The sequence below is a fragment of the Ovis canadensis genome, chromosome 6, assembly GCF_042477335.2.
Source record: "Ovis canadensis isolate MfBH-ARS-UI-01 breed Bighorn chromosome 6, ARS-UI_OviCan_v2, whole genome shotgun sequence".
NCBI lineage: Eukaryota > Metazoa > Chordata > Mammalia > Artiodactyla > Bovidae > Ovis > Ovis canadensis.
In genome coordinates, this window is record NC_091250.1 from 53,730,439 (window position 1) to 53,756,750 (window position 26,312).

General features: G+C 33.2%; 1 protein-coding gene across 25 annotated transcripts in view; it reads right to left on the reverse strand.

Annotated features, from left to right (window-relative positions):
• The window catches only part of LCORL (ligand dependent nuclear receptor corepressor like), a 170,199-nt gene that overhangs the window by 12,121 nt on the left and 131,766 nt on the right, over positions 1-26,312 (reverse strand). For 10 of the 25 annotated variants that reach the window (XM_069593753.1, XM_069593755.1, XM_069593756.1 and 7 more), the window contains 3 exons: positions 20,220-20,313; positions 7,373-12,183; positions 259-285 (listed from right to left, as the gene is read on the reverse strand). The exons of 1 other annotated variant lie outside the window; for it this stretch is intronic. In XM_069593753.1, the coding sequence (XP_069449854.1) occupies positions 260-285; positions 7,373-12,183; positions 20,220-20,313 (4,931 nt within the window). In that variant the 3' untranslated portion in view covers position 259. Of the gene's footprint in view, positions 1-258; positions 286-7,372; positions 12,184-17,146; positions 18,936-20,219; positions 20,314-26,312 lie in introns of those variants that run through there. 14 more of the 25 variants (XM_070292443.1, XM_070292444.1, XM_070292445.1 and 11 more) reach the window with 6 other exon arrangements.

Sequence of the window (26,312 nt, forward strand, 5' to 3'; positions counted from 1 at the left end):
TCAACAATAGGTGAATTCAGTAGGCTGTTTATTATGATAATCACAGACTACTCAGCTCACTATAGGAAAAATGAGGAGAAAAATATGATAGCCATGAGGGCTGAACTAAAAAATTTGAATTACTAAATGAATAGAGAAGAGAAAAGGGGAGAAGAGAACATGTGAGGCAGGAATTTAAGGTGTGAAGCACTGAAATAAATCTCTAACAGGTCATAGCACCTGGTTAAGGAAGAGAAGGGTGACCCTTGAACCACTTACCTCAGATAGACAAAGCAGGTCTGGAGGCTGCAGGGAGAGAATGAAGATTTACAAAACAGAACAAAACTGGCACTGATGGCTCCCCCAGCACCACTCTGCTGGATACAGACAGGTCTTGTCCCAGGGAGATAAAACAAAATAAAATAACTACAAGTCAGAAATGTACTGGATTGTGTGGCAAGAGGAAGTGGACAATAGGGAGGGAGTGGATAGGTTCTGGGAAAGAACTGGATATAATAATCTTAACTTACTAAAAACAAAAAGAAAAGACAATAAATTTTTTTTCTAGTCACATCATATCAAAATTCTACCAATAAAAATGGGTCAGCCAACTTTTTCTGCAAAGGGTCAGGATATTTTAGGCTTTGTGGGCTTTAGGATCTCTGTTGCAACTACTCAATTCAGCTTTTGCAGCATAAAACAGCAATAGACAAAACACATAAGTGAATGATCATGGCAATGTTCCAACAAAACTACTTACAAGGCAGGCTGGGGGCCAGACACCTCAATTTGGAAAGTTAATCTGGTTTGAAAATAGTGTTGTACTTCATATCCATTAATAGGGTGAATCAACCAAATTATCTTTCTTCAAGTTTTACTAATTATGTTGTTAAACTGAAAAAACAACTTGAAATATTTTTTGCTAAGTTCCCTGAGTTACTTTGTAACCCTACCTAATAGTGCCCAGGAGATCAAAAGAAAAATATACAATATTTGTTGAACAAATGGAATAGTTTTCCACGAAAGATATGGGGCAATTAGTAAAGTAGAATATTCTGTAATGGTTGACAAAGCAATGAGATATAAGATATGCGAGAGAAATTCTAGGAAAAAAAAGATAAGGAATTACCAAAGTAGCTGTTTCATAACGCAAATATTACTATATTAAAACTCTTTAAAACGTTAACTCTTCTCTTTAGTCAGTCTCTATGAAAATTACAATAATGGGGAAAATATTTAATTGTAAAAAGAATGCATTTTATTAAAGCCTTTTTTATTTCATTAGAATGCTTTAAATTACTGGGTCACAGTTTTAATATTTTTACTGATGACACTGGCAAGTAACAAGACGGTAATATAAAGCTCATGTAAAAAAGAACAGGTCGATATATTTATTATTTTTTACATTAAAATATGTCTTTTTTATCCAGTTCTGACCAAAATAAGAGTGTGGTTTAATTAAGACTCAAGGGGACTCTGATCTCGTATGTTTTCCTAAACTCGTAAGGTATTTTCTTATGATTTTTAATACAGAGAGGCAAGCCACCTGAACTGACTGCTATTTCCTTTCTTGATTCATTATGAAATAAAATCTATACAAAAATAAATCAGACTTATCAAAATGTGATTATTTTGGCCTGAATGTTATTTACTAGAGTCATCTTTTCTTGGTGAATCTTAGTAAAGCACTTACAATTTAATTTTGATTACTTTAACAATCTATGTACAAGAGCAAGTCTAGTACATAAATTAACGTACATAATTATAGTCACTGCATTCTTTCTGGTAGCATCACAGTAAGTACAGAGAAAGCCTAGCAGGAAACTCTGTAGAGCAGCGTTTCCAACACTGTGCTCCGGGGCCTCCCAGGTGGCGCTAGTGGCACCTGCCAATGCAGGAGGTTTAAGAGACACTGGTTTGATCCCGGGGTCAGGAAAATCCCCTGGAGAAGGAAATGGCAACCCATCCCAGTATTCATGCCTGGAGAATCCCATGGACAGACAAACCATGGGGTTGCAAAGACTGAAGCGACTTAGCATGCAAACTATGTTCTATGGGACATAAAGTTTGGAGAACGTGTTTTAACATACTAATGGGGCTCTATGATTCAGTAAGCACAAGAAAGATAACTGAGCATTTCACAATGTTACTGGACTACAGAACACTTTGAACACAGAACATCTTGGTGGACCAGTTTTTCCTGGAATGTAACTTTGGAATGCTTGTGTAGCAAACCAGATTAAAGTGACTGAATCATCTGGAAACATTTTTCTATCAAAATGAAATTCAGAAAATCATCTCTAGTACTTCATAATTTCCATTAGGTAACATGATGCTGAATGTTACATGAAGTAACTCTAAATTTTATTTTTAACTGTTAAAGGATATTCTGTGTTGAGGTTGCCTCAACCATACAAATTTAAAAGAATATCTTGAGTTAGGACTCAGAAAAATATGGTAAAATGTTCATTAGCAGGACCAGAGAAGGATGCACGGTTAGTTTCAGTTTTAGGTAATTAAAAGAGTATACCATTAATTTCAAATCACCCATCACTTACATATCTCAGTGAAAAACAGAATTCTGAGTGGAAATATATATCTAGTCATTTTTGAGGACAGATGACAAAACCAGAGAAACTGACAAACTGAACTATTTTCAGTCATCTCAGAATCCAACTGAAAGTGTAAACCTGAGTTTTGAATTTTTATGGAAAACTTTAACATTTTAGGAAAAATAATATGAGGATAGTAGCTTTAAGTACATACTAGGTTATTCTGGCCTGAAATTTCAGAGGTGTCCAAAGTCTATTTATTATATCCAGCTGTGTATCAATTAGGAAAAGGCACACATTTGCTTTAGGAACTCAAACAACACTGACATTAAAGAGTCTATGTTATTATTTTCAATAGTCACACATAATTTTAGACCATTATCACCACAAAAATCGTCTCTTACAACTGGTCCTTCACACACCCCATTCTGCCCTCTCTTCTAATCTATATTGTGTGCAGCTATTAGAAAAAGACTTCTTAGAAGTAGTTTGATCATGTAATTTATCACAACTCAAAGAATAAATTCTTAGTTTGATCTCTTTTCCTTCTGTTACATCCACTTGGTGAACACAGTTACTATTAAGTATAATGGCCCATCTTTCTCCCAAGCTTTACATTCTGGCAACTACGATAAAAATCACAAGCTGTTCAATCCTGTTACTTATTGAGACAGTATTTCAAACATTATCCAGAGCTCAATACTTACCATAAAACTCTTAGATTACCTCTTGATTCATAGAAAATAGTCTACTATCCTAAACATTGTCCCCATAAATTATAAACTTTAGGAGGATTTGGATCCTCCTAAAAATCACTCCCACTATTCTCATGTTTTCGGCTTCCCAGGTGGCACTAATGGTAAAAGAACCTGCCTGCAATGCAGGAGACGTAATTGATGAGGCTTTTCTCCCTGAGTGGGGAAGATACCCTGGAGGAGGGCATGGCAACCCACTCCAGTATTCTCGCCTGGAGAATGCCATGGACAGAGGAGACTGGCGGGCTGTGGCCCAGACTGCCGCAGAGTTGGACATGGCTGTAGCAACTTGGCATGCACACATGCATTCTCATGTCTTAGGAGAGAAAGGACTCTTCTGGCCAAAACCAATCTCTCTAATGATTCTCATGATACCCCACTATCAAGTCAGGGGCTTCACTCCATTTCCCCTGTTTGCCATCTCATTTTTCTACTTCAGTCGTTCATTTTCCAGTGGTTTCTTCCCATTGGCATCTAAACATCCTTCAACTGGGCTTCCTCTCACTACTTCCCTATTTCCTCACCAATCTGCCATTTACATTTTTCTGTGCTAATTTTCATTTCTTTTTCCTGCATTTACTCAATCATAAGAGTTCTGACTCTAAAATAACCTCCTGTGCTACACAGAAGATTTCAAGACCTAACTGACCTCTTATTAACACTTTACACTGTTGTTTTTTTCCCTTCTTAAAACACATTTCGTGTCACCATTCTGTGCTGGCTTTCCTCTTCTCTCCAGGCTACTCTCACTAGTCTCCTTTTGTACACATCTTTTATTTTCTCCTATCTCTGGGGCTCTGAGACCCTATGTTCTTCACATTTTACACTGAACAGTCTCTTCCACTCTCAGGGCTTCAACTATTTGCTGGCCCCCAAATCTTTATCTGTAGCTGAGATCTCTCTCCTGAGCAAACACTCATAACTCATCCTAAGTTATCTCTTCTTGGATACCCCATTAGATATCTCAAACTTTATATGTCTAAAACTGAACACCTAGAGTGATATTACAATCACCTACCCAGATGTCCAAGCCAAAAACCTGATGTTAAACTTTATTCTTCTGTTCTCTAAGACTGATTCTACTTCATGGATGTGTCTCAAATATGTCCATTCTTCCCCAATACTGCCACTATCAGGGCTCCAGATTTTTTTTTTCACTAACTGATGCTGACCTCACAATTTGTGCTATGCCTCCATCAGCAGCTTTATCTTTTGCCATTTTTTCAACTACCCCCTGCCCCTTCCTAAATTCCTATTTTGTGTCTTAGCTATATGAACTAAATTAATCCGTGTTCCAGACAACCCTGCTCTCTTCAGTCAACCACATTTTCCCCATGCAATTTGCTTCTGCCTGAAATACTCCGGACTTCTAATACTTTGTCATTCTTCAAATTCCAGCTTAGAAGCAAGTATCCTTGTGTAATTCTCTGACCCTGGGTTCAATTTCCCTATGTGCTCCTATAGTCCATCTCTCTCTCCCATCATAGCACTCCTCTTTCCATGAATTGCCTATTCACTATCCTGCATAAGATGGTAAGCTCGAGAGTACAAAACATGACTTTTACCATTCTATCCCCTTAAAACATATAATATCGCACTTAAAACATAAAATACACTCTATATTTTGAATAAATAAGCAATATAGATCTTATTTTCTTACTTAGATGGAAAAAAGCTTTGTGAATCTTCTATCGTGCCTAAGAGCATATTGTAGGCATTCAGTAAGTATTTGTTAAAACAAGAATACAATAGAATTGCACTTCTTCTTCTTCCTTTCCATGTTTACAATTGATATAAGCAGTACAAATGTCATCAAGTATAAGTTTTCAAATTTCTGTGTACTAAACTATATCTGTATGGTTAATCTTGAAAAGTTTAAAAACAAGACATTTGTAAGTAAAAGCAAAACTCTTCATCAACAGAAATATTCCATTAATTCATTATTACATTGCCAAATGAATTTTCCTAGAAAAGTCCTATTGTTAAAAGTCTCAAACTTCCAGTTACTATGTATTCAATGAAGAAGAAAAACACATATAAAATAATGAATTTTAGTGTCATTTCCAAAAAGGCAAAAAGAAAATGAGTATCAAGAATAATGATTAAAAAAAAACAACACCTTAAGAAACATTTAAAAATCAGATAATATAACAAATATTGCTATAAATACAACTTTATAAAAATAATGTCCTTGTTGATTGAGTGGGAAAAAAAAGAATGTTAAAACAAAGAAGGAAAGTTATCAGTAAAAGATAAATAAAACTTTGAGCAGAACAGGAACTACTACTATGAATTTTTAAAATGAGAAAAGGTGAAAAACAACTCCTATTATGATACTAAAGTTTTTTTAAATGTTACAAAAGGATCTGAAATTAATTTGAAAAAGTAACAATAGGCATCTTCCATCTTATTTTTCTAGGGTGATATCATATTTAGTGAGATGAAGAATCATATTAAAATACATTTACATTTATACCTTAGAAAGATACAATGGTTAAGCTGGAAGTAACAAAACACAGTTTTGTTGAGAAATGACAATACAAACTATCTTTAGTATGAAATGAGGATGGTGTAAAGAATTAAAAATGAAACATTACACTTTATTCTCCATTCATGGCAATCTTTTAAAAATATGTGAATGTATTTTTAGGTGAATTATAAGCTCTTTTGAAAAAAATAACTATTAGACTTCTTCCCACTTTTTTCCTGACATACTATTTGTTGTGTTATTTTTAGTTACCCTTAGGCCAAGGAACAAAGGACGTCACTTTTAGATTTGATACATTTTTAATAATGGAGACTCCAATTTGACCATCTTTAAAATTTAAATTATTTATGTTAAAAATTTTAATCACTGCAAGTGAGATATACTGAAATAAGTATTATAAAAGTTATTCAGTTAAGTAATTGAATTTTGGGGTTCATAATAATCTAACCTATTAAAACGAGTTTAATTACTGCTTTTAATGTTTCAATTTAAGACCTGAAAATGTTTTTTTATCTTTTAATAAAGTTTTTAAAAAACATAATAAAAATTAAGCCACTAATACCTCTCGGGCCACACAAAAGACTCCCCTAAAATATACAATGTAACAATGCAACCATATGATAAAATATCCTTAAATATCCAAATGTAACCCAGTAACCCTGCATTCCTTCACTCTTTCATGTCAGGAAAGAAATCAACAAACACTGCCACACTCTTACATATCCTAAATTGTCTAGCACCTATCAAGAAGAGAATTGGAACTGGTTTGATGGCAACTAGTGTTTACATCCCATTTTTGCTAGGTTCAAGGGGTAACGGTCTCCCTGAGGTACCAATGTCAGGTTAGAATAGCTGAGTAAAGCTCATAATTACTTGCTGATTCTGAATTTAACATTATCTTAAAATTACCTGTATATGGTTTTCTCCTTTGGTAGGTGATGCATTATCTCTACAAAGAAATCTTCATCTTTATATCCATGGAATCAACGTCACATATGAAAAAACTATTTAATAAGTTGCTGACGTATTGGAAAAAAATCTTGACACTTTTAAATAAATAGACTCTAAAAGTAGTTCCCAAAGCAGTATCAAAGGGCCTAACAACTTAATGGTGAATGCGAGATTGATACTCTAGGATTATTATATATGTTATAGTCTTCATCAAGTTAACCATGAGATAGTTTTTACTTTCCAGATGGTCTCAAAGTTACTAATTTATCATTAGACAATAAATATATATTAGCTTGTAGTATAGTAGTAAATTTTTAGATAGCTACTTGGGCATATTGGGCATACTGTTCTCTATATTTTATATTAGATCAGATGCAAAAGAAGACAGTATTTACATTAATATTTTAGAAGCTTTCTATGTCTCAAATATACTTTTCTTGAAATCCTGGACATATTTAGATGTGGGGAAGTGCACTGGGACATTTAGCAGCACCTAATTTTATGAGTTTCATACTAGGTGCCAAGAAATTAGATTGTCCAAATATTTTAGAAACAAAACTAAATCAACTGTTCCTTTTCTAGCCATCATCTGATATTTCACTCAAGGCACCTACAATGAAACTAAAATTAAGTAGAGAAAAACTTACCTAGTTGGTATTTTGAATAATAGTTTGCCATTTGTCCACTGTTGCAAGACTGTCGTTTATGTCTTTTTGTTGACATTTCTGTGGTCTTCCACGGTGGTCTTTTTCTTTTGTTCAATTTGCTAAGAACTTCACAATTATCAGAAGGATTCTTGTCATAGTTAACATATTTATTTAATTTACTATTTTCAAGTTGGGCAGGAAATTTATCGCTTGAAGGACTATTTGCTTTAGCATTTTCTATTTCTTTAGATTGCTTTTTAAAAGAATTTTGCCTAGCAGACTGGGATCTTAAGGTAAAGCGCTTTGATTCTTCTATGTGAGTTTGATGATTACTTCCACAGTTAATAGATTCAGGAGAGTAAATGATGGTATTTAACTTAAAAGTATTTCTGTGTTCAAGATAGTTGATCTTCCTCAAAAATATTCTACAGTCTTTCAAGGTTTTTGACCTCCAGTTATTTGAACATACATTGCCTAGTCTTGGTCCCTTTTCAAAATCTTTTTGGCTGCAGTTTGTTCCATTCTCCTTTGCTTCTGAGTTAAATTTATTCTCTAAACTAGCATGTGTTTTGAAATCAGACATGGCCAACCTCTGTTGCAAAAAGTTATCTCTGATCTCAGGTGGGAAAATAAACTGATTATCTACTCTGTTTTTTCCTTGGAGTGGGACGTCAGTATTTGTTACTCCCTCAGTCTTACTCAAAAGTTGGTTCTGGCAAAAAAATCTCAAGTTCCTCCTCTTAGATATCCAAGCACCTGTCCCATGGCTGTGCCGCTTTCCCTCTCTTCTCCACCTTTCATGATGCAACCTCTTAAACTCAGTTCTTTTTAATCTAGTTAGTGTTAAATTACTTTTCACATTTAAGAGTGGGGAGCTAACCATTTTATGCAGTATATGCAACTTCCCTGCTGACTTTGAAGGTGAAGATAGTGCAAATTTTTTAAAGTGCTTTCTGAAAGGGCTGGTATTAAAATCAGAATATTTGGTCCCTAATTTAATTTCTCTGGTGTTTATTACTTCCAAAGGGTTCCGTGCATTTGCTTTTCTAACTAATGAAAGAGACTGTGTTTCTGTTGTTTGCATAAACCAGGTACAGAGTTCATTCAAATCATACTTTTTCTGAAAAAGCATTTTTACGGGTGAAACCTCAAGTTCTAAAAGACAGGTCTCCAAAGGGCTTGCTATTTTGAAGTTATCATTTTCAATGGGTTCTCTTTTTTTATGAACAGAATTTTCAGCTTCATCTCCACTCACAGGCACCCAAGCATTTGTTATTTGTTCAAATCTATTGTTTAATTCCTCTAATAAGGAATCGTTTGAAGTAGAAGCAGCCCACCACCTGAGCAAAGGGTTTGATGAAATTATAGGGTCCAAGGATACTTCAGAAATGGGTATTAATTTATCTTCCAAATGCTTTTTTGCATTCCTTGAATTTCTAGCTCCTGGGGTACCTTTGGAAGCTATTTTAATCCTTGACTGCTTATGTTTGTCCTCCTGACTTTTACCTTTCTGCAAATGAAGCTTATATGACTTATGGAGCAGGGAATTTCTATAAATAAGTGAACTAGAAGATGCTAATGAATGTAAGAAATGCAGAGATGGTTTTCGATCCCTAATGGAATGTCTCAAAGGTACAGCAGCAACCATACTTTTCGATTCATTCTTGAATTTGTCAACTTCAGTGTGCCTTGTATCCATGGTGCACTGGTGATTTTCTTCAGGCAGATTTTTCTGGAATATATTCTCTTGTTCTAAAGGAGGTAAGCAGCTGCTAATACTCACTTCTCTCTCCTGAGGTGAAATTCTACTGATAGTCACAGATATGCCAGAGATTTTCACTTTTGCAGGTCTACCAGGCTTCCTAATTATTGCCAAAGGCTTCTGATTCGGTCGAATAATGTTCTTGGAAGGTTGAGGTATCACAGGCTTGTTCTTGAAAGGTCTAACATATTCAAAGCCAGACCCCAAGATTTCACTTTCAGTAGTCAAACTTGAAATAGCACTTATTCTTTCACCCAAGTCAGTGTCATATTCTCTAATATTTCTGAGACTATTATATTCTGTTGGAAAATCAGTAACAGTATTTTTAAAAGATATACAGTTGCTTTTGTTTATGCTTCCTTCAGAAACATGCCTTTTAGTTCTTCTTGACCTTCCATAAATAACAGTTACTGTAATACTCTTCTGATGTATACCTTCTTTTACTTCTGATATGAGAGACTCTGGGCTTTTCTTTTCAGCACTAATGGACTCATTTTGGCAAATGGCGATGTCGGTTTGGTCAGTTTTAGGTTTAGGTGGTCTTCCAATTGGTCGCTTTATCTGTTTCACAACCTGGGGACCTATTTTTTTAGGTCTACCTGGTTTTCTTTTAAAAGATGAATCAATCATACTGCTTGAATACTCTTTAGGTAACTCTTGTGGCTTATCATTCTTTATATCATCTGTAAACACTGCAGAGGATTCTGCAGTTTCTTTTGCACAATTAAATTTGTTTAGTTCTTTTTGGAAAGTGTCACTATCATTAAGATTAGAACTATAATTTGCAGAGTTAGCATTTGGGATAGTCTCATTTGTTTCTTTTCTATTTTCAGTTACTTGAGTTGGTTGCTTTTCAGAAGAAAAATCACGATTTGATTCAGAATTACCAACTGAAGTTAAAGTATATTTGACTCCTTCACTGCTTTTAACCTCAGATAAAAACATGAGTTTGATAGGACTAGAATAGGTGGCAAAAGAAGAGCTTTCAATGGCTTCATATTTTGTTGGTACGTTTTCAACACTGGAAATCAAGCTACTTGTGTTTAAAGCAGATGACTTTTTCTGGTTAAGTCGTTTGCTCTTCAAATCTATTGTAGGTATATGATTGGTTTTAATATTGGTGGATGCTACTATGGATTTTGATAAACTTTTCTCTTTACATGTCATTCTACTTACAGTCAGAGTCATATTTCTACCAGCAGGTTGATCTTTACCATCAACTTCTATCAATTTCTTGGATGCTTTATACCCTTCTGATAATGACTGACTATCCCAAGACTTTTTGGCCATATTTATTGTATCTTCCAAACGTTCCACAACAACTTGTAAATTAGAATTCATTGCAATTTTGTTTAAATCTATACTATGTGAGCTTTCAACCTGAATATTTTTTACTTCATCTTTTCCTTTGGTAGAGTCAGAAACTTTTTTGGCCTTAGGGGATTTTTTGAAAACATAATTATTTGTTACATATATAGAATACCACCCTGGTGGTACAATATTTCGTTTGGTTCTGCTCAAAAGTCCAGGGATATCACTTTTCAAAGGAGTTTGAGTATTCTCTAATTTTGGATTCTCTTTATGATTTTGCAAAAACTTTTTCCTAGCCACAGATATCTCCTGTGATCTCCTTATGTTCATTTTCTCAGGAGAAGCTGTTTTAAAGCTTTCTGAAAATGCATCAAAAGCCAAGTTAGTTTCTAAATTATTTAGAGGTAGTTGCAATGACTGTAATCCATAATCTGGTAAAAATGATGTTTCCACATGATTATTATCTTGCAGGCTTTTAGAATTCTGTAAAGAAGGTCTTTGGCAATGATAGAATTGCTCTTTGTCTGCTGAAAAGAGTTCATCATTGCGCAAAAACTTCCTTGGATTTTTTTCGGTGTATTTTTTTCTCATAAAGTTTTCATCAAGACTAGCAAGTTCTCTTTTTATCTGTAATGACTGCCTTCTGAATATGGGTGAGTCAGGAGAGCTGTGCATTGCAAATAAGGTTTCTTGACGCTTTCGAAATCTTGTCTGAATAATTTTATTTTCTATCTTTTTATCATGTTGACTCAGCAATTCCATAAAACTGTAATCACTGGCCTTTGCATTATGCAAAAGAGAGGTTATTAAATCTCTCAATTTTAAATCATTATCTGTATTGCAATCACTGCTAGATAATTTTATAAGGTTTGTCATATCTATTGTTTCTATTGACTTTAATTTTTCATTAATACGATCCATTAAATCTTGAAAAATTATAGTAGTTTCACCCTTTTCATGATTTGTAGTACAATTATTGCTGTCTTCTAAGAGCAAAGAATCAGAGTTACTGGATTTTTTAGTTTTAGGCATTTTACCTTCATGACCATCTTCATCATTGCTTATTTCTGCTGGTGTCAGAGATGGAGGCTGGTTAATACTTGTTTCAAGTCTATTATTTTCTAAGGCTGAACACTCCGAGATGACATCTTTCAATTTTTCAAATCCTTCAGCCTGCACAGGTGATAATGGTGGGGGTGAGGGACTTCGAGATCTACAAACATCTTGAAGATTTACCGAAACATCACATATTTCCCTTGATGAACGAGGACTCTGAAAGCCTGATTTTGTGGAATGAATGTCTGCTAACAGTCCAGAACAGAACCTGTGAGAATTGTAACTGTCTGCAATTCCTCTATTCACTACCTTCTTAATGTGTTCAATAGTTACAGTTTGACAAGATAAACAATGTAAATCTTTAATACAGACTGGCAGAGGCACAAAACCAGGGCTTTGTCTTTCATTGTGTAAACACCCTCCTTCTGCCAGCCTATATTCACAGCTACACAACAGACCATCTACATCATCTTCAATTAGGGGATTCTGAGACTCTGAAGACACAGTATAGGATGAATTACAACAGCAAAGAGAAGCAGCATTCTGCTCTTGGACTAGAAATTTCAACATAGCCAAAACTTGTTCCTGGTGATGTATGCACAAAGATTCCAAAACTTTGCTTAATGCTGATTTTCCTTTTTCCATTTTAGTAGCTTCCTCTGATTTTGCATCAACAGTTGAACTAAAAATAAAAATCAAACAAAAAATGAATTACAGCAAAAATACTAATATCATAAGGAATTTTAATTTTAACAGAGCTTGAAATAGATATTTTTATATTGCTGGACTCCTAATTCCTATGGAGAGCTGTGAAAGTGATATATTGATTATTGTTTACCAAAAATATAATGAAGCACTTACGATAATTTCCTATGACAAAATATGAGTCAAAGCAAAACCCTATGTTTGGTGTAATATAAAGGCTGCTACTGATAGATATAGTTATATTTACAGATTGCTAATGTTTAGTGCTTTGGCTATATTAAGAATATTTAATGGAAAGTGCTTCAGAAGGAGTTAAAATTTTTGTAAAGTAGACATTTTATAAGTTATTTGGTAGTTATCAGTCCATATTAGTACAAATAAGGTAAATAAGATGTAGGAGAAAATCTTTCTTTTAATACCTTTATTTAAAAAAAAGATAAAATATTTTTCAAGGTAGTGAAAATAAAATTACTAATAAAAAGTTTTGTATAGTCAAAAGGAAAGTTAAGGGATTTAGATTTCATATAAATAACAGGCGTTTTAACCTAGTAATAAAATAAAAATTTAAGCTATTTAAAAATATAATCTATTTTTAATTTATTTTAAATACTAAATTAATTATAGCAAAACTAAAGGCATTACTTACCTAATTATTTAATTTCAAATGCTGGAAAATTTCCCACTGCAGAAACTAACATAAATCTAATGGAAACTAAAACCCAGGATTACTTAGCAACCAATGTATAAGTCTACATAAAAAAAAAATCTTTCTAATCCAATACCAGCAGCAAGAAGAATAAAATATATTAAAAGAATTCTGTTTCAGAAAAGTATCTATTTAAATTAAACATATCACCAAACTCTGTACATGAAAACAGCCTCCCACTTGTGATTTCTTATATTTGTTGTTGTTAGTCACTGGCTTGTACAAATTTTATTTAGGGTTGGAACTGAAATGTGCTGACTATGAACTGTGAAAGAAGACTGTATATTATTTAAATAAAGGGTTATTATGTTCACCAATATTAAAAATTAAATAATTTTTAAAATGAACGTGAAACTGATTTTAAAAAGTTCCTCCCTAAAACCAGTTTAAACTGTTTCACAGATAAGTAGGCAATATGTTATCTACATTTTATAAAATTTCTGTTGAGTAGCAAAAACATCAAAGCAAATGTTTCAGATTAGATAAAAATTCTTCTAGAAAAAAGGTAATTTTACTAGATTCAACCAATGTTTTGCTAGTAAAACTAGCATGGGATTTAACATAAAGAAGTTATCGAACAGAGAGAAGAGATGAAATTACAATAAAAATTTTTAAGTCTACTGTCATCTCTAGACAGATGAAGACAGGACATGACCTCGGTATCCCTTCCCTTTGGAAAATAATTTTTTGTAAATTTTTTCATGGTTAGAGTATAAAATGATTGAACTAACTCCAAAGATTCACTACTGTATAACTCAGAAAACATATATAGAGAATAAAGGCACAAGTAAATGTTAACTATCAGTAAGAGGATATAAGTGGTATTATATTCTTTCCCAGCAAATAAAAAACTAAAATTTTCACACAAGCAAAAGAAAATCCCAAAAGTTCTGACAGATCCATTTCCAACACGTTTGTTTAAAAGTTATATTATGGCCTATTAAACTATCTGTGACTAAAGAGAGATTTTACATGCTTTTCATAAAATTACCTGCCTAAAACTGGTTTAACCTGTTTCACAGATAAGCAGGCAATGTTGTATCTACATTTTATAAAACTCTGTTGTTTGAGTAGCAGCAAAAACACCAAAGCAAATTTTGCAAATTTAGAAAAAGATTATCTATTTTTTAAACATTACTATGCTCTCGTAACAGTTCCTGAAATGCTCAAATGATCTTTTCCATTAGTAGTCTAGAGCAGAACTAATCAAAATTAATGATTAGTGTTATTTTGAAAATCATTGAAAGATTTTTATGGCTTTCTTCTGACATTCCAAGAAGTCTATACTTTAAGAATTTCTTATTCAATTGATTATTTTTAATAGTGGAACTTCAAAAATCTCAACAATATCATAGGGGCCAATAATTTTGTTCTAATGTCATAGGAAGAACAGCTTCAAAAAGTTACTAATTAGATATTCAGATATTAGGATTTTATACATCTCTCTCAGATATTAGATAACTAAGTTCTCAAATTAGAAAATTCCATAATATACTTATTTGGCTTTAATTATTTTCATTTCTGTATTTTTTTGTATGTTAGAATCTCAAAGAAAAACCGAATGTATGAATAAATGGTTGAATACACATAAGCCTCCAATCTAGAATTTACTCACTTAACTACATAAAGATTCTAAAATTGTATGTTTCACAGCTCCACTGCTTTTCGTGCTAAAATTTTTTCTAATTTTTGTTTGATTTATAAACAAACACATCCTGCTTATTTTTTGGTAAGTTTCTATCCATTTTTCCCATTATAAGCTTTGTTGCTGAGAGTTGTCTGTAGAAAAAGTCAATTTCTATTACTGATATTAAAAAAATTGCTTCCTAGAGTGAATCAAATAAGTCAGTGTAGTCAAGTTTTTTCTTTTCTTTTCTTTTTTTCTTTTACTGAATGAATGAGTAAATCAATCACACACCAACAGTGTTGTAAATTTAAGTGCAAAAGCATTGAAGTGCTTTACTACAAATTACAACCTAGAAACACGTTAACTGAACAATTAAAATTCATACAATCAGATTTAGATATATAACAACACAAAGTAGAAACAGAATTACAGTACATTTACAACACAAGACAGATACATGAATTCATTAGAAAATATTGTAATAAATAATTCATGAATTATAGTGCAATTGATTTATGCATAAATATAACTAATTGCCTAACAATCAGTTTATATTAACAAAATCTGTCAAAATCAAGGCAGCCACAGAGTTTTACTAAATTACTGCGACAATGAAAATACTGTAATTAAAGAACAAATACAAGTATCTGTACTGTAAACAACTAAAAAAATCAGTCTCACTAAAGTTAGTATACAATTTAATATAAAATTGTCATTAGCTACCAGAAATGGTTTAAACAACTTTACTGAGCAGTAGTTTTCTAAAAACAGAGGCACTGTTTTTTCTTTTCCTTCTTTTTTTTTTAATATAAAATACTTGAGGAACATTCAAATAAGTAGAAAGCACATAAGGATTGCTTTCACCTTCACTAAAAGTCTGCTGAAACTGGATTTTTCAGAAAATTGTCAATTAACAAGTAGTAACTGGTAACTAAATTTATAAAGTACTTTGAAAGTTAAACATAAAGAATACCTTAATAGAATCATTGGGGAGAAGGGGAACCCATAAATTTCCCTGCCTTTCCTAGTTTGTATAATCAAAAGTTAACTCAATAATTAGAAACATTTTGTTTCTTTTAAAAGTTATGGGTTGATCATTACCTATAAACTATCAAAAAATATTTAATTTACTATTTCTGACCAAAAATAAATAATACGAGTACTAAAATGCTGCAAATTAACTATAATATTACCTATAAAACTACTGATCACTGTGAAGTCAATAGCAAAATGATCCCTGATTTTATGAATCCTGTAAAGTTTTTGGTCAGGTCATCTTTTAAATGATATAAAAGTGTTCTGTAAGTATCCCTTTACTATAAACTTCTCAATCAATTTATTAATGTAAATATAGTGTGAGGAATAAAAAAGCTCAATACAATATAAATATTATGTAATGCATTCAAACCCCCCAATTTTTGCAGGTAAAGTTCTGTATAAAGAGGTCAATAAAATTGTGTTGAAACATTTACTTTAACTTCGTTTTTCAATGGGGGGGAGGGGAAATATATTAAATAATCCAAGTTCTGGCCCTCACAAAATATGGCTTAATTCTTTAAAAAGAAAGATGACCCTGACATCTGCTGTTTTGCAATCTATTATGTATAATTTCTTGGGGGGAAAAAAAGAGCAAGAGGATTCATATCCTAGTATGCAAGTAACTTTAATAACTGAAGAGGGTTCAGTATAGATCTGAGAGACCAAATAACTACTTGGTTGTGTAGTTTCCTACTCTTCAGTTTCTTTAAACATATGTAAGCAGTTTTTAAATGTAATAGCTGAAAATCTCTTTAGTATTATATGTATATATGATTATTAGATACACACAAACACAAGTGTAAAAACACATGTATTTGACAAGGTGCACTTATTTTTTAAATTCAGCTTTAAGTATTCCTTTTGGACTTAGGAAAACTGGCTTAGAAAAAATGATCAGAACCTGAATTTTAACAGAGAAAAGGGGCACTCGAAGAATTTTGTATTTATGAAGCAAATCCCCATTCTTTCTATGGAGGCACATGCTTTATAACATTTTACCACTAAAACTGCATACTCCATAAATCCAACATGGATACTCTGAAACACATTTTAAAACTGCTATACAAAATTACTGGTCTTTCTCATGAGTCTAGTAAAAGTTAAAATGCACTGCCCAGCTTCTAACTACGTAATTAGTAGAGAGTTTACATTACTGAAAGTTCAAAACAGCTTCAGTGTTAAATATTTGTAAATCTATTCAAGACCCTGAACAAACTGCAAATTTGGTTATTAGCAAAATGATAATGTATCGCCCACCAAAATGAAATCTGTAATTCATTTTGATAAACTGAAAATGTTTTGAAATGTCACAGCAGCAAATATATTAAAGTTACACTGAGGTTTTTCAATAGTAGGAGTGTGTCACAATCCTTAAAATTTAAAGTAGTCATAACATCAACTAACCAGCACATTTAAACCAAAATTATCATTCTCAAGCTTTTCTGTGCACATTATAAACATGCTCTAAGTTGCATTCCAACTTTCTTTTCTAGCCTTACACATTAGCTTATTTTTCAAATGAAAAACAAAATTAAATTATTTTAATAATTAAATTTAAATTACTTTTTGTTCTTAGTATTCCATCTTACATTAAAGGATTCTATAGCTGCTGGGGTTAACTATGTGTCAGTTTTTTTAAAAGTATATACCTTATAAACCCCAACTTCCTGCTAAATCAACTATTAAAGGATAAATATTAAATTTCATTATACATACCATTTAAGGTTCTCTATTTCTGATGGATGCACTTGAGTGCATTTCATATTTCATAGAATGCACTGTAGTGTACTAATACTGTATATATTAATTTTTATTAGTGTGGAGATAGCTGTCTGTTTAAACTTTGATTGGTTGTTTCATATACTTACAATAAATGTAAGTATGTTATGCAAAAATGCTTACAAACTAGTAATATCATATTTCCATTAGAAGATGGTTCAACTGAATGGCTGGAGTGGTCTTTCACCAATAAAAATATTTCACTTGACAGTTACTTGTTTTCCCACAATGCTTTATGCTATTGACTACTAAAGAAAACCTGAATCTTTTTCGCCTATTTATACAAGGATTAAATACAAACTATCAGAATTAAGTAAGCAACTATATAATTCTGTCCACAGTGAAAACCCTGAATAAAACTTTTTTTCAAAAGGCATGTAAGTGGTTTTTGAACTGTAAAATTTCATGTCTCCTGTCAGAGTGAGCATCTGTAATTCCCACATGTGTGTATATAGACACACAAAAACACACCTGTGCACATACACACGCAAACACACATACACGCACTCACGCATATACACACATACAAACGTTTTCCTAACAAGTAATCTACACAGGCTTGCTGCTGTTTTTGCAGCTGCCAGTCCCTGAATCTGTCATATTATATAACCCAGTGTCTGGTAATCGGAGTTTCTTCTTCGGAGGAGTCTTCAGTGTTCCAGATCTTTCTTTTACCTTGTATTCTAAAGTGCTGTGAGGTACCCCATAAATTCCTTGTGCTTTGGAAACACTCATTTTTCCGCTCATTACCATTGCAATAGCCTCTTCCATTATTTCATGATCATATTGCCGATAACGGCCACGTTTTTTCCTGGGCTGCTTATTATCTTTTCGATCCAATCCATCTTCAGTATTTTCAGAGGTTCCATCAACTGTTCCATTTTTAGAATTAAGACACAAAGGAGAGAGGTCCCCATGTAGAAAGTAAGAGTCAACACTTGAGTGAGTTACAGGCCCAGAACATTCTATTTTGTTCTGTTTAGGGAGTATATTTTTCAGTTTTTGGAGGGCTGATCCTTCAAGGACTGGAGAGGTTTTGGAAACTTGATACATAACATCCAGCAGACCAGGACCATCAGGTTGTGGTTTTGAAACAGAACTTACTCGTAGCTGAGGAATTTTTAACTGTACAGTAGGATGTGTTTCATATTGTAGGCTTTCATTTTTTTCTTTAAATTGAGTAACCATTTTCTGTAGAGTTAACTGATGGAGGTAACTGGAAGCTGTTGGGAATTTTAATTCTGAGGTTTCAAGTAGATTGAGTTTACTTTTTTCTGTGCGCTCTGCTTGAGCTCTTGCCCACAAGGCTACTTTTTGCAGCACTGCACAAGTTTCTTTACTGTCTTTATATGAGTAACTATCATTGAAATCTCGAGTTTTGTTTTTAAAAGATGCAGGCTTCCCTGCTGGTAAGGCTTCTAAGTGGAGAAGTAAAGTTTTTTGAGGTATGCCATAAAGTATGCCTGCTTTATTTATGTCCAGTGCTCCAGACTGAATGTCTTTCAAAGCTTTTGAGAGCAAACCATCTGCAAACTCAGCACTTCTTTCCACATAGTCCTCTCTGTTTCTGTGTAGTCTCCTGGATGGATGGAATGAAACGATGGTAAACTGATGCATGAGAGACTCTCACACAGCTATGGAAGGGGAGGGTCCACTCCTTTATTATACTCCTTGCTTAGGTAACATCACTTTTTAAGTCTGTGAGATGTAGTAGTTACTCCTTATCAAAGCAAACGCTACAGTCCTGGTAGGACAATGTGTCAATCATACGGTGGCCTCAAGGGGCAGACCTTCCAAGAACATAAAATCCTAACTCAGTATTTGTAAAAATATTCTCATGATGTTGCTATTCCTCTGACAGATGCTTGTAGAGCAACACATAATTTTTTTACAATTAGAGTTCCATTATATAAAATACCCAAATCCTAAAGGAGTTTTTGTTAGTAGAAATGTGACGTTACCGCTAAACAAGTAATAAAAGAGTCAACCCCTTTAAGGAAATTTGTAGCAGTAAGAATATTTCCAAACACAAACACCCCATATTTTTCTCTAGATAAAAACTTAAAATTTGAACCAAGTAGATATGTTATATTGGGTAAAATACTTTTAGATTTTATACATGTTATTTCTATTTTGAATGTATCATTATAACTTTCAAAGTTTCTTTAACAGAAAGTTCTTTATACCTTATGACTCAAAAAGCTATTACAGCCTTAGTTGAAAAAAATTACACTCTGTATCTGAGATTTAAACGTTACTAAAAAGCTTCCTATGCAAATTGTTAATGGAAGATGCAAAAGTTACCCCCCTTAAATTCCAAAAATCCAACAGAACAGCATTTCACTATTAATGATTTAATTAATTAAACAGCTTTCAAAGCATGAAAGGACTTTCTGTGGTGATTACTAGATATATTAAGTCTGCCACCACACCTAAAACACAATGAAAAAACGCTAAGCACTGTAAATTAGCTATAAGAATTAGTAAGTATAGTACTTTTAAAACTAGTTGATTGTTTAAAAAATTAAATAGTGAAATTACATATTTTCCTTAAAACTGCCTCCTAAATACTGAATTTAAAATTCTCTACTCGTCCTGCTTCTTAGTTTGTATTCTATGATTAAGTTGGTAGTTCATTTTAGTAACATGAACTAAAGTTTGGTGATTGTTCTGATAACTTTTCTTTAACAGAAAGAATAAAAAAGAAAGAGAAAGGACAAATGAAAGGTATGAAAGACACACATTTATGAGTGACAAAAATTCTGGAAGAAAACTATTTATGTCAGTCTATTCAGAGTAGTATGAAGAGTTCTCTGTATAATTTTATATTAATACTAAATTATATTTCCTAGATATTGCTTACCCAGCCACTGAATTTTCAGAAGAAGGATCACATATGGATGACTCTTCAGATTTTATGCTGGTTTTCTTTGTAGAGAGATCTAACACTCCATCCCCTATAATTTTTGCAAGAGAAAAAACTTTATATTTGTGACAGATAGGTAATCCTCACATCATAACATTTCATATTTTGATGATCTACTAATTAATGACCTAAAAATTAACACTGGTATTTAATATGTGGCCATTACCAACTCATCTTGTGGTTTTAGCAACAGAACATGACTGGGAAGGCACTACATAGGAAAAAAGAACAGAGGAAGAGCTGGCACTGCCGTGATATGAAGAAATTAGATAAAAATTGTTTAAAATCCACCCTTGTTCACCTTTCTCTTCTGCAGTGAAGAGTCACTTGATTGCTTATTCAATAAAAAACATGACTGTTTTCTATTCAAGGCTGCCCAGATGATGCTTTGAGAAAGTGGGAATAATGTATGTTTAACAAAACCGAGAGCATAGGAAATATGAGGATGAATAAGAGAACGATAATTAGCATTTACTAGGACTATTAATATGTGGAAAACATACTTTAGGTAATCTATGATTCTATGCTCAACCAATATATTTTTCAGAGCTCACAGTATAAAATTTTACTGTTTTAAATAACTAAAATGTACAACAGTTGAATCACTGACTATGTAACATATTGTGGTTATATCTGTGATTAGATGATGATACAATAAAATAACATTTTAGGAAAAAGTAGCTTGTTAGAAAACAACTGCCTATGTATTTCTTACTAAAATGTAGTTATTATTATAATACTGATTTACATAGACAAAACTTCAAGTGACTCAGGTATGTTGTTAATCTGATAAACTTCAAAATCAAGAATAAAAATAAACTGAATTTAAAATACATCAATACATATGGTGAATGTTTCTGATACCTAAAAAACTGAAAAAGCTGTAAGAAATCGTTTTAAGAAAAATTCACGTTTTACAAATTATACCAAAAAATTCATCTATGTTTAAAAATAATTCAATTATGTGCAAAGCACTGCTGGAATTTGGAAAGCAGTAATTAAAAATGCATAAAGTACCTCCTCATGGTTCTTAACAATCTAGTTAGATAATTCATACACCACCACCACCATAACCATATTTCAGGCTGATGATATGTGCTTCTTAGGAAAAATAAAGCAGAGTGAGCTGATAAAAGTAATGAGAGTAGGCTTAAGGCAGCTGCTGTTTTATTGAGTATTATCAATTCAGGCCTCCTTTGACTTGAACACTGTCCTGAACAAAGTGAAGGTAACAACCAAGCAGATTATCTGGGGGAAAGCTTATAGAAGGATCAGTTTGTGCAAAGGCTATGATATAGAATCATATCTGGAATTTGAGGAATAGCAAAGAGGCCAGGATGACTGCAATGGAATAAGCCAGACTCAGTGAGCTAAGATCAAAAACCAGGCAGATCATATAGTGCTTTGTAGACAATGGCAAGAAATTTGAATTTTATTTTGAAAGACACAATAAACCACCGGAGGATTCTAAACATAAGACTGACAATTTTAATTTTTTTAAAGGATTAATCTGCTGTGGGGGGAACAGAGAAACCTGTTGGGAAATTGATATGCTATTTCTCACCTTTGGGTTTTCACACTTTCAATTAGTTTCCTCTGCCTAGAAGTCTCCTAATCCTCTCCTTCTATCCTCACTTTCACCCTGTGCGTGCGGGCTAAGCTGCTTTAGTCATGTCCAACTCTGTGCGACCCTATAGCTTGTAGCCCACCAGGTTCTTCTGTCCGTGGGATTCTCCTGGCAAGAATTCTGGAGTTGGGTTGCCATTTCCTTCTCCAGGAAGGATCAAACCAGATCTTCCTGAGCCAGGATCAAACCAGGTCTCTTACATTGGCAGGCAAGCAAGCAAGTTTTTTTTTAATCACTAGTGCCACCTCGGAAGCACCAAATCTTACTCATCATTCAAGACACAACTTGAACTTTGTTGTCATTATTGTAGGTTCCTATACTTGCAACACTTACCAATATTATTTAGCAGTTAGCAGGCCATAATTTAGTTCTTTATTTACTTACTAGTATTAGCCACCAGACAATATGCTACATGAAGGCAGAAAATCTGTCTACTTACTGATGTAGACCCATTCCCTACAACAGTGGCTGATACACAGTAAGTGTTTGGTTAGGTATTTGCTGAAAAGAATTCAGAAGTAGAAATTCAGTTATTGCTAGAGGTTACAAAGCCTAGATTGAGATAAAAAGACTGGGCAGACAAGTATATGGTACATGCTACCTTAAAAATTATTAAGTGAAGTATCTTTTGATCTCTTTACCTAATAAATGCCCCAGTTTATCCATTCAGCTCAATCTTATGCTTAGTCAACAACTCATCTCAATGTTCATACTTCCTGAGCAATTGAGCCATGCGCAATTAATCAAAAATGCTATGTGGTGTTGGGTCTCTAAAACATCCAGTGCATGGTTCCCTCTGCCTAGAATGCTCTTTCCACTCTTCTTCAAAGATTCAGACCCACCCCCGCCCCAGCCAAGTAGAAGTTTAATGTCACCCTTGTCAAGAGCATCCTATAAAACTTAATGGCACACTCATGCAATTTTTGAGTTACAAATCTTTTTTTCCCAAAAGACTGAACTACTCAAGGTCAGGAATTCTGACATATTTCATAAACAAAAATAGATTTATGTAAGTTATAGCATATAAAACAGTCTTCATAAGTGTTATCCCTTGTCAATGTTCCAGAATAAATTAATGAATTTCTCCAATTGTAAGTTCTACACTTTTGATATGATTAAGGTTAATTATTCCACTAACTATAAATAAAAAAGGGAGGTGCTGATAACTCTTTCTCTCTCTCCTTTACATTAACTGTGCTAACTAGGCTGTAGCTCCCTGTAACTGAAACTGTTAGCCACTCAGTCGTGTCTGACTCTTTTTGACCCCATAGACTAGAGCCCACCAGGCTCCTCCGTCCATAGGACTTTTCCAGGCAAGAATACTGGAGTGGGCTGTCATTTCCTTCTCTGGGTTATCTTTCTGACCCAGGGATTGAACCGGAGTCTCTTGCACTGCACGCTGAATCTTAACTGCCTGAGTCACAGGTAGCTCCCAAGCTAGGGCAAAAAGGTATTCTTGTTCTTTTTGGACTGCTCCTTGACTGCTGGTTTGGTAGCTGATTTCAGTCTTGAGGAGGAACTAGATTTAAGATCTGTTTCATCTTTAAGAGAAACTATTCAAATCAGGACTATATATCTGATTCACTTTCTTTAGAAACTCTATAACAGTGACGCAGATAAGAAACATTTTTTTTTTCCTTAACCCCTTCTTCCATAACTAGGCTGCCCATGTTACTTATAAAAAAGATCTCATTTTTTATTAGCAGTTTGTCACCTCAAGTATTTTGCTGGTATCAATTCCTTTTTCCATCATAAAGGCTGCAGATCAAGAGCTAGAAAAATGATAAATACCCCCAGGATTGTTTGAAAAACAAAAAGAGAAGGGGAAAAACAGCTTGGGAACCAGGACTGAGAAAAAAAAAATCAGGAATGGCAAAAAGGGCATTTTCTTGCTCCTGCTGCTGATTTACATTTATCAGTATCACTCCTTCATAATGAAGATGTCACGTCATAACTAGATTGTTTTGTGTGTACACATTCAAAGTACTAATAATTAACTTGATGGATAAAAACTAAACATCTATTATGCTAAATGCTGCAAGGCAATATGAAGTAAGTAGAGCACAGAAAGAGACTGAAATTTATTTAACCATTCACCTATTGGTAGGTTCTTAGGTTGCTTCAGTTTTTCACTGTTACAAACCATTCTGAAGTGAAAATACTACTAAATGTTTTCTAGTATTCATGTGTAAGAATTTTTCTAAGATGCACACCTAGGAATGCCAGTGCTGGACAGTATACATTTTGAACTTCTGTAAATATTACTAAAATTTTTTTCCACAACCCTGACAACACTTGGTGTTGAGATTTTTAATTTTTGCTAATCTGATAAGTAAGAAAAGCAAGTTGCAGGAGTAAATTAATAAGAGTACATTTGATATATGTGTTTATGTGGATATCTAAAGGACACACAACTGTTTTGCTTAAAAACGCACAAGTACATATTATCAGAGGTAGCTCTCAAGGATAAACAAAAGGATGAACAGTTCCTTAAGAGAAAACATACTAGAAGTAAATATGATCAAGTAACACATTTATTAGTTCTGGGTGACAGGAACATGATTATTATACTGCATTTTGCTCTATGTATGAACATTTTCCAAATAATAAACAAATTATTTCCATTTACTGGTTGTAGTCTGAACATTAACACGATTAACTATTTCTCATCAAACATTAATGCTAAAGATACAGAATTAGAGAGAGGCTGGTGTAAGGTCAGGTAATTGTTAAATACATGACACTACCAGATAACTTTAAAAATAAATTAGCATTTGAAAAATTGAAACCATGAACAAATTAACCTACTTCTTGTGTATTAACATTTTATTGGGTTAATTTTTTTAGAATTCACATTCCAAAACCAAGGTTTGGATTTCTGTTTACAAACTGTTCTCAGTTCTGTATTCTCCTGCAAATACCTGACAAATAATCTGTAAAAAGAAGATAAATGCGATCCACATAATACAGATCTTTCACTCCTCCAAGGGCACTATTCTTTCTCATCCCTTACCTGCCCTCTGTCCATTCGTCTAAGTAAACTCTATGCTCTCTTGGCCAGGCTACATATAACTTCAGCATCATCCCCTTAAAGAAGATTTTCCTAATTTACCCCCCACCTTCTTTCATATTCCCATAGTATTCTTTGTATGCTTCTATTTGTATTTATGTATTTATAATGTGTTGTTATAACTTGCCAAGTTTAGCATCTGAACTTCAATAGTACTGTGGGGAATTAGTTAACTATTTTTAGGATCTATTTATAATTTATATCTAATTAAGTGTATTTATTTGGCTGATTTTCTCACTAAACTTACTTCTAAGCAAGGCCTGAAATGAATAGTACCTCAGCAAACACCAATTCACTGACTCAGAAATGGCTTACCCAGTTCTGTCACATCAATCCTGCATATAGCAGACCCTGACTGACAAAACTATCATGAAATCAAAGAACTTTGTTCAGCCAATCGAAAATGACAGCACAGTCAAGAAGCTGATATCTTATATGGGAGAGAAGTTAGTTTTACACACAGAGAAACTCCATTCAGTTAGAGGTTCAGAATGATTTTTAATAATCCATTTCTATATTCATTAGGTTCTAACAATAACAGATTTTTCTTCAGAAATCTTAAGACTGTTGATCATTAACCACTTAATATGAATATTAAGTATGTTAAAAACGTATTTATCAACTCATCATGACACTACTGATCTCCAGTTGCCATACTGAGAATGAACATGAGTTTAAAAGACCTTCAATAATACATTATGTATCATCAATATTAAAGATATAAGTATGAATCAAATTTAGTATATGAAGGCAAATGAATTTTAATGACCAACTATCATGCACATTTTATGCTGTTTGAACAAGGGAAAAATATTCCAAATTAAATTTCATAATAACACTAATCACCAGCACAAAACTTTCTTCCAAATCAATGCTATTTAACATTTTAAGATGTTTGATGCAAATCTATGTTAATAGTTTTAATAAATATCTGAACACTATTTCTACTTTATATATTTGATCATTTCTTATCTCTCCTTAAATAGGTCATCCTTTTAGCCCCTTGATGTACTGTTCTAGTCAGCCTTCAGATCTTTCTTGTTTTTTCCTACTGTACTCTCTAGAAGATTCCCCTGATTTCAAACATAAATAATTTATATTTAACTGGTTTCTAGAAAATAGAACTTACAAAAATCTACATATACAAAACTATAATATTTTTCGAGTATTACTCTAAGAGCATTATATGTCTTAACCCCACATAGGGCTCACACGTCCCAATATACAAACAAGTTTTTTTAATTTGCAATTTTTAATGATAAAACTGAAAGTGAAATAGAGGTTAATTATCTTGCCCAGGGTCACACACTTACACTTACTGTCATTCAAACTC